The sequence below is a fragment of the Mauremys mutica genome, chromosome 16 (assembly GCF_020497125.1).
Source record: "Mauremys mutica isolate MM-2020 ecotype Southern chromosome 16, ASM2049712v1, whole genome shotgun sequence".
Taxonomy (NCBI): domain Eukaryota; kingdom Metazoa; phylum Chordata; order Testudines; family Geoemydidae; genus Mauremys; species Mauremys mutica.
Window position 1 is genome coordinate 8330741 of NC_059087.1, and position 9486 is coordinate 8340226.

The window sequence follows — 9486 nt, forward strand, 5'->3', positions numbered from 1 at the left end:
CAGCATCTGGTGCCTTTGCCCTCAAGTACTTTCCTCCCCTCCCACTTCAGGCCCCCATCCTACCTCAGGCCCCTATCCTCCCCCGGGGCACCCCCCACGCTCCTCACCTCCCACTGGTTCCTCCCAGTCCCTCCAGCCTCTTCTCCCATCTCTCCCTCAGTCCTCCCAGCTACCGCCTCAGTCACTCGCTCTCCTCTCCCCCTCTAACCTCGCCTCCTTGTCGTCAGTTTCCTCTCCCCTAAGAGCTCTCCGCCCCCTCCCCCGTTCCAATTTCTCAGTTCAGGCTCCGCCCCTCTCCTCTCATTCGACGTTTCCCCACCGCGTTCTAGACCGTTGACAGAGCTGCCGCCCCAGCATTGGTCAGAAAAACCGCCACTCGCTATTGGGGCGGGGTCGAAGCTATAAATGAGGACGTCTCGCCTAAGGGGGCAGGGGGGGCTGGAAGCTGCGGCATGTCAAGACCCGCCTCACTGGGTGTCTTCTACTCCAGGGGCCCGCTCAGCCCTTACCTGCATCTCTGCCTGTCCGGAGGGAGGGGTGTCCCGGTTTCAGCACTGTTCCCCTCCAGCGACCGTTAGGCGGTAAACAAGCACCAGCCGCGATCTCCTTCCTCACGATTGGCGGCTGCGATTCGAACGTTGGGGGGGCAGAGGGCACGAGAGACCGGGCCCCCTCGCGATGATTGGCTGTTCTGGTCGCGCGCCAGACGCAATCGTGCGACCTTATTGGCTGAGGTGCGGGAAGTACAGGCGAGCCATATCCCCGCGTTCCGATTGGCAGGTGCGGCTGCGCGCCGCACGAGTACCCGGGTCACGATTGGCTGAAGGGAAGAAGTGGCCGTAACACCGCCTCCTGCCCAGTGATTGGCTTTTGCGCTCCGGTATAGTGTGCGGGAGGCTGGCTTGGTTACGCATGCTCAGTGACGGACTGTGAGGGATTTTTGCGGATTGTACATGCGCAGAGAGCTCATACAGCTCAGTAAAGAGTATTACGCATGCGCAAATATATGTCTGGGTACTGTCTTGGGGTGCATGCGCAGAACGGCCGATGGGGATGTTGCAGGGCCTGTGCTGACCCTCAGTCGCCCGTAAGTAAGAAGGGCCCCGCCTGGCGCCGCTCCCCCTTTAGCGGGACTTCCGACTCCAGCTCTTCGCCGGGGCTTATCAGGCTACAGGCAGGGGCCCAGCTAGGGCGAGAACCCGGCTCCTATCCCTGCCCCCCCGCTAGCCCCCCCTTTCCCTCCGAGAGCGAACCCAGGAGTCCCGGCTCCTATCCCTGCCCCCCCTTTCCCTCCCAGAGCTCGGGAGTGAACCCAGGAGTCCCGGCTCCTATCCCTGCCCCCCCTTTCCCTCCCAGAGCTCGGCAGTGAACCCAGGAGTCCCGGCTCCTATCCCGGCTCTGACCCCCCCCCCCTTTCCCTCCCAGAGCTCGGCAGTGAACCCAGGAGTCCCGGCTCCTATCCCTGTCCCCCCTTTCCCTCCCAGAGCTCGGGAGTGAACCCAGGAGTCCCGGCTCCTATCCCTGTCCCCCCTTTCCCTCCCAGAGCTCGGGAGTGAACCCAGGAGTCCCGGCTCCTATCCCCGCTCCCCCCCTCCGGCTCTAACCCCCCCTTTCCCTTCCAGAGCTTAAGAGTGAACCCAGGAGTCCTGGCTCCTATCCCTGCCCCCCCCCGGCTCTAGCCCCCCCGTTTCCCTCCCAGAGCTCGGGAGTGAACCCAGGAATCCCAGCTCCTATTCCTTGCACACCTATCTTGCCCCCACCCAGCTCCCAGAGCTGGGGAGAGAATCTAGGAGTCTTGGCTCCCAGGCCCCCTTCCCCTGTTCTAGCCACCGCTGCACAGACTCTCTTTCAAAATTGTTTTTCATGGACTTAGAACTGGGTTGTAGAACTTCACTTGAGGTCTTGATGGATCCCCCCAAAGATGTGCCTGATGGGCCAGCAGGACAATGCATCTGCAACATTGAGTCTCCTGCTTTGTCCCCTAGCTGTTAAGGCCCTATTTGGTATCACCACTGGCTGAGAGAGAGGACCCGTCTCACTCCCCATACACTGGAACCCCAAGTTGCAAACCAAACAGAGCAGGTGGTAAAACTTTTTATTCCCTTGACCTCACATGCTACTATTTTTTTTTCCCCTCTACTTCTCCACGCTTATGCTCACAACCTCAACTCTATCCTAGAATCCTTTATGCTGCTAATAGGTGGGACAGGTGCTTGTTAGGGTGCTGCTAGTGTGTGAGGAAATGAAAGCAGCCTTGCATAAACCACAGAGTGAGAATCACTGAAACAGTTTGTGCAGGTCTTACTTACTTAACTATTAATCCTAGTCAATGACCTTAAGTGGATGGTACTCTTCTTAAGAAATAGATACAAGTTATTGCAAGTGGTTATTTGCATTTCAAAATAAACACTGATGTTTTGGACTAGTTCGTAGTTGCCCCAACAGACATACACACACAATGCCAACAGAGTGCTAGTTGCTTTACAGACAGATATGAAGATAAGGTGCCTGTTCGAAAGATCTTATACTAGAAGGGGAAAAACCCCATCTCATGTATATGCCATAATTGCTTACCATGATGAATACTTTCCAATCTATGTTTTAAATCAGATCATGGTCCCTTGCAGACCTCTGCCTAGCTGATCTTGCGGTAAAATCATGATGCAGTGTTCCTACTACCACAGTTATTGCCTTGACAACTGATATTGTGACTTCACTGCAGGATGAAGCAGAAGGAGAGGATGTGTTTTCACTAATGACTAAATCACATAGGAAGTATTTATATTTTTTATGTATAAGGTGACCTGCAAATCAGTATGATAATGCTGATTCATTAAATAATGCTACTCGTGCAGCACCTCAGTAAGGCAGGTATTGCATGAGAGATAGGTGAAGTAAGCTATAGGTAAGGGACTTGTTTAAGGTCATACGGTGGGTCAGGGTAGAAGAAGGAATAGGACACAAGTGTCCTAATACCCAAGTTGTCCACTACTCTTTCTAATAGGTGACACTCTTGCATTTGGGAATATGTGCCGACTGCTCCAGTTAGGAAGGCTAGCAGGAAAATATTCAGCATATTAAAGTACTGACCTTCTTCCTAGCCTGACTGTTAAGGGCATTTTGTTAAAATTATAAAGTTTTGTCAGATTGAGTTCCAGGATATATTTAACCAAGAGACACCAAGACATTTGACTATTTAGAAGCCTTTCATCAAAATAGAGTGATATTTCTGTGTTTTAAGAGTGTGTGGAGACTTCAATAATTAAAATCCCCAGTGTGCTGTTGGATGCTATAAATAGGGTATAATCATTGCAGTGCTTTCAAACTGCACAAACCTCCTGATCTAAGGAATTCTGATAGACTTGACATTTCTAGGACTGTATTAAAAAACCCTGGGATGATTTTTATAGACTAAGATATTTCCCCTCATAAAGCTACATTAATGATAGCAAGGTACCACCCATTCTGATTAAGACTAAGGTTCACTAAGATTTCCTTTCTCTCCTGCACACACTATAAAAAAAAATAATCCCACAGCTGTTAGGTAAAGATCTTGTTTTGTGTAAAGTTAAATCCTGGTAGGTCAGTCTTGCTCTGTACATATTTGTTTTAGTCATTTTTTTTATAGCTATAGCATCAAGGAACAGTAGCAAATTCACATAAGTCTGCAAGCATTAAGCATTCCCCAAATCTTCTCTATTCATTTGTGATGAGTAGTTCAGACAGTTATCCTTTGTTTCAACTAAGGTTGTCTAAGCAACCAGTTACTGACAATAGTAACTGAGCTGGAGGAAAGGGAAAATTGTTACCATAACTCCTTGCTGCTATGCTTTGAAGAGTTAAGAGTTGCTTTATGGTTTCTGCAATAAAACATTGCATTCTCATCTTTTAGTTTTTAGTGCCACCAAGTGGCCACTTTGACTTGCTCATTAAAACCACTCAAAACTATTTCCATTTTTCCCCCTTTCTCATACCAGTGTAGATTTATTGCTAGTTGAATGTTAACATTTTTCATCAACTGCATTCAGGACATACAGTTCACATATTCAAGTAGTCATTCTTTTGAGCCAAATAAGTAAATATTTAAAGCAAAACAAAGATATTTATTATCTTAACTTAGAGCCCAAGGAACAGTTCTGTTTGATAGCACTAGAAATCTGAAGTCATTTGTGGTTGCAGTGCAAGCTTCCCTGCACTTTCAGGCCTTTAAGGATCAAAACCCTGACCAGGAGGGATCACCTCTAGGGGTCAAGCATTCTGTCTTCAGAGCCCATTTGCTCCTTCACCTGCTGTCTTAAATTGTCAGTGTCCATTTTGATGTGGAAACAAACAGTTGTGAAGGGGGAAAATGGAAACAGATGAGGAGTGGGCATGAAAATCACTAATGAAATCACAAAGGTTTGATGACGGGAGCAATTTTGGCAAACAGCAGAGCACAACAGATTCTTAATTTGAAATCAAGTTGATCAAGCTGGTATACTGATAAATACAGTAAAGTCAGTGCAGCATGAAGTGCCAGCAAGTAAAAATGTTACTTCCATTTATTTAAAAAATTAGAATGGGAACCAGGGATGGTCTCAAAACTATAGGAACTATTAAGCTAATGCAAGAATGAATCTGGACTTAAGGATATCAGGACTCAGTGGGAGTTTTGCCTGAGTAAGGACTTCCAAATAATGTTTTTATGTAGCCAGATGCATAGCCTTCTCTTTCCATTAGGTCTTTACCCCCTTCTTTTATGGTATAGGGGATAATATTCAGATCATTAATTTCTTGGGGCCAGGATTTCACCCAGAGTGTATAAACTAAAACTGCTTCCCTGTTTGAATGCTGTTTTGAACCATTGTTTAAATCAAGTTTTCAAGACAAAGTAAACTAAAAGGAATGATGTGAGCAATTAGTTCATTTCACCAGAACTAATTGCATCCTAAAGTTCAAATTTGGACATTTGAAGTGTGAGGCTTCTTGGTGTTAGTGTTTTCAGGTACTACTTAACACCTCAATTTTGAAATTTAGTCACTCTGTTTTAATTTAGTGGCTATTTTACAGATGCCTTACAGAAAAAACAACTTTGGCTACTTTAAAAATTTTTCTTGCAACTTCCTTGCATTCATTTGAAATATTTAGCATTCCAGAATTGACATACCTGTAACAATGTTGCATAGCTAGTTTATAACATCTTTGAAAATACATTGGGTCATATGGCACTAAACTAGATCATGTTAAAACAAGATATTTTCTATTTCAGGTTCCAGTCAAGAGGAGGTTTTGTTTCCATTTCTTTATGAATGCTTCAAGTTTGTTTCATTCCACAATCTTACTAACCAAAATAAATACATTGTCTTGGAGGCCATGGCTTTGGAGGCAGCAAAAGTTTTTATCCCCCCGACTGGCTGTACCTTTATTCCCGGTAGCAGGAAAGAAGAATTCTTGTGATCTTCTTGCACTAAGTGAAACAGACTTAGAAGAACAGTTTGTAAGAGGTGATGGCCCAGGAGGTCAAGCAACTAATAAGACAAGCAACTGTGTGGTCCTGAAGCATATTCCATCTGGGATCGTAGTCAAGGTAATTCATTTATTTGGTTCCATTAAATAATTAATTATATTGTTGTTTTGACAAAATATGCAGAATTTTAAAATACTGTGTGCAGAATTTTTAATTTTTGGTGCAGAATTCCCCCAGGAATATAATATAATTAGAATTTAAAGAGCTAAATGATAGCATTTGTGTTACTTTGTCTCAGATTTTTTTTTTTAGGCAATCCTTTCATGATACCATTCATAGGAAAAGTAGGCAGCACCAAATTCACATTCAAATGTTACACCCAGTTAAAGGGATCCTGAAATTTAGCTCCTATCATCTAAAGAACTCCAAAGTACTTTCTAAACTTTCCAACATGCTATGCTGTAAGGAAATTTCTCTATTTTACTGATGGTGAAATGGAGGGACAGAGCTTAAGTGATTTTTCCCAGGGTCCTAGAGCAGGGAACAAAAAATCAGGACTCCTGGCTCTCCCTTCCCTGTTACAAATGCTAGATGAGACTACAGATCCAACAAGCTTGGTACAAACTGAGCATACCTATTGCTCCTCAAATTATTAATGAGCAAGAATAATTAACTAGGGGTTGGCCATTTATCCTTATGAGACAAATTTTTGCTCACTAGCTATAACTTAATGTCTCCCTTTTACTCAGTATAATTTAAATTCAGAAGTAACTTCAAAGGAAGGAAGGAGCAATCTAAGTCTACCAGTGAGAGGATTAAGACAAAAATCAGTAGGCAAACTACAAGAACCCTTAAACAATAAATGCTACCTCAAAACACTAACATCACTTCATCTGGTGGCTGCCAAAAATGGTTTGCTCTTTACTGCTATAGCAGAAAGGGAGAGGCTGGCTCATTTAAAGTGGATTTTTTTGAGCCACTAATTTAATTAATACACTTCATAATTGTTCTAATCATCTCTTGAATGTTACCACATAAAGAGAACACTTTTCCTTTTAGAAACTGTCATGACACAAGTTTGGCTGCTTATTTCCTTGTGCAATTTCGCTTACTCGTCTGAAATTAAATATCTCTTATCAGAGTTGCTTTTTTTCTCTTCAGTCAGTACATAAATAAAATCAAATTACAGGCCAAGTATTCCACTCCTTACTCATATAAACAGTTTTTTAAATCTTAGGATTAATTTATATTAATAAGGATTTTACAGGATGAGACTCAACAGTAGTACAACATGTTTAGTAAAAGGAAAAAATGTGTATATGTAGAATGAACAGAATTAATTTACAATATTTTTTTTTCCTTCAGTGTCATCAAACTAGATCAGTGGAGCTGAACCGACAGAGAGCCAGAGGAATCCTGCAGCAAAAAGTTGACCTCTTTTACAAAGGTGAAAATAGTGACATTTTTAAAGAGAAAAGAGCAGCTGAGAAGAAAAAGCAAGAAAAGAAAAAAAGAGCAAAGGAGACTCTAGAAAAGAAAAGGCATATTAAAGAAATGCAAGAATCAGATGCCAAATAAATGTGTGAGAAAATATTGATTTGGCTAGTCAGGAAAAGAAGAGAGTTTGTCACTACCCTTGAAACATGTGTTAGAAGTTTTCTGGCTTAATACTGTTATAAGACTTCATAATAAACACTATTAAAATGTTGAGTGTAGTGACCTGCTGTTAGTGCAAGGCTAAAGTATTTAGCCCAACATTAATAGCAGTCATATATTTCATCTTCTACTGTGGACATCCCAGTATACTCAGATTCAATATAAGCAGTTCATTTGTGCCAAGTTTAGGACAGGTGTGATAAGAAAACAGGATCCATAAGACCTTAATTAAATGGATGTTACAGGAAAACTCTATCCAATATAGTTAATGGAGGGGGGGGGGGGAATAAGAAACTCAATCAGCTAAGAATATTCTCCTCTCACTGTGAGAGGATTTAGGCACAAACTCTAATGCTTTAGTCACAAAGATGAGGACTTCTCCTCAAACATAGTCGGCCTAGTCCTATAGTCCATACTCAAGCAACTTTTCCATTTAAATCAGAATCCCCTTTATAAATTAGAGTAGACAGATTGGATGAACTATTAAAAAAAAACCTCTCATTTCTAGTAGGGTTGTCAATTAATTGCAGTTAATGCAAAACAAGTAACGTGTTTTTTTAATGAGTTAATCGCACAGCTTTGTTTTGACCCTCTTTGCTTCCTGTACTACATTACTTGGTGGCCATTGGCACAGTTCTACTGTGTTCTCATGATCTGGAGTGAGTAAATATCAGAAAAAGTTAATGGAGCAAAGCAGCAAAAGTTTAGGTCTTTTGAATGGGAAGTTTATTTTTAAGAAACTTCTGGATGGTTCTCTGGATAAAAAGACAGTTATCTGTAGCTATTGGAAGGCTGAGTTCCAGTACAATCGAAGTACTTCACATCTGCAGTACCACATATGCGCTAAACGTGCTTTTGCCTCCGGTTCTTGTGCTACAGATAACCCATTGACAGCAAATGAATCCTGCCAGCTACTACAGAGTAGGCTTACAGAGTTTCAGGATTGCTACACGCCCACGGATCAAAGAAAGTACAACAGTTTAACCGATGCTATTGCAAAGTGGATAGCTATGGACTGCAGCCCACTCAACATTGTAAACGACAGAGGGTTAAGAGGTATTATTCAAATTGCATCTTCCAATCAGTGATATACCGTGCCCTCCCAAGAGCCCATTGCATTACAAATACTTGGCCTCTATATCATGAGAAGACAAAGTTGGAGCTTCTGAAAAATGCACTAGCTGTTGCTTTGACTGGTGATCACTGGACATCCTTGAGCAATCACAGCTGTCTGGAGTCACAGCACACCTAATTGATGCCGCATGGACACTGCAATCGTTTGCTTTAACGGTAACACATATTGAAGAGAGACGTTATGCTGAAACATGTGCAGAGTGTTTCTTGGATGTTGCAAAAGAATGGACTATTCAAGAAAAGGTAACAACAGTTAGTACTGACAGAGCACATAATATAATTGCAACAGCCAGTCATTTGCCTTTTGAACATGTGGCATGCATCACTCATAATCTGCAGCGATCCATTACAATAGCACTCGATGATGGTTTAGAAAATGTGCTGGCAAAATGTAGAAAACTTGTGGACCATTTCAAACACAATCCAGTTAACAGTACAGAACTAAAAATACAACAAGCTGCAAATGGACAGAAACAAGAACCTCTTGTACAAGATATTTCAACCAGATGGAACCCCACATTGGGTAAGGTTCAGTTCATGCTTAGAAATAAAGCTGCTGTCACAGCCACATTAGCTCTTCGAAAGCACAATCTATCAGTGCCGCCAGATAATGATTTTGAAAAACTGCAAAAGTTAGAAACACTACTTGAGCCTTGCAGGGTTGTGACTGAATTCCTTGGGTGGAAATTGTATGTCTCCTGCTCCGTGGTTTTATCCGCATTCTGCCATTTATTTCATGTTATGGCAGTCTCCGATGACAACCCAGCACATGTTAGATTTTAAGAACACTTTCACTATGGATTTGACAAAATGCAAAGAAAGTAACAATTTTTTAAAGATAGCTACAGCACTCGACCCAAGGTTTAAGAATCTGAAGTGCCTTCCAGAATCTGAGAGGGAAGAGGTGTGGAACATGCTGTCAGAAGTTTTAAAAGAGCAATACTCCGACGCAGAAACTACAGAACCCGAACCACCAAAAAAACAAAAACAATTTTTGTTGGTGCCATCTGACTCAGATGATGAAAATGAAGGTGCATCAATCTGCATTGCTTTGGATCATTATTGAGCAGAACTCATCATCAGCATGGAAACACGTCCTCTGGAATGGTGGCCAAAGTATAAAGGGGCATACAAATGTTTAGCATATCTGGCATGTAAATACGTTGCAACACTGGCTACAACAGTGCCTTGCGAATGCCTGTTCTCACTTTCAGATGACACTGTAATAAGAAGCGGGCAGTATTATCTCC

General features: G+C 42.7%; 2 protein-coding genes across 6 annotated transcripts in view; one reads left to right on the plus strand and one right to left on the minus strand.

Annotated features, from left to right (window-relative positions):
* MPHOSPH9 (M-phase phosphoprotein 9) overlaps positions 1–2659 on the minus strand; it is a 46600-nt gene extending 43941 nt beyond the window's left edge. For 4 of the 5 annotated variants that reach the window (XM_044990205.1, XM_044990207.1, XM_044990203.1 and 1 more), the window contains exon 1: positions 510–689. The gene's annotated coding sequence lies outside the window, so the exon portion shown is untranslated. Of the gene's footprint in view, positions 1–509; positions 690–2574 lie in introns of those variants that run through there. The other variant, XM_044990204.1, reaches the window with a different exon arrangement.
* Positions 922–9135, plus strand: MTRFR (mitochondrial translation release factor in rescue). The gene is made up of 3 exons (XM_044990209.1): positions 922–1087; positions 5249–5566; positions 6812–9135. The coding sequence occupies exons 1-3, from the start codon at positions 995–997 to the stop codon at positions 7022–7024; spliced, it is 624 nt and encodes a 207-aa protein (XP_044846144.1). The 5' UTR covers positions 922–994; the 3' UTR covers positions 7025–9135.
* Positions 9136–9486: the final 351 nt, after the last annotated feature.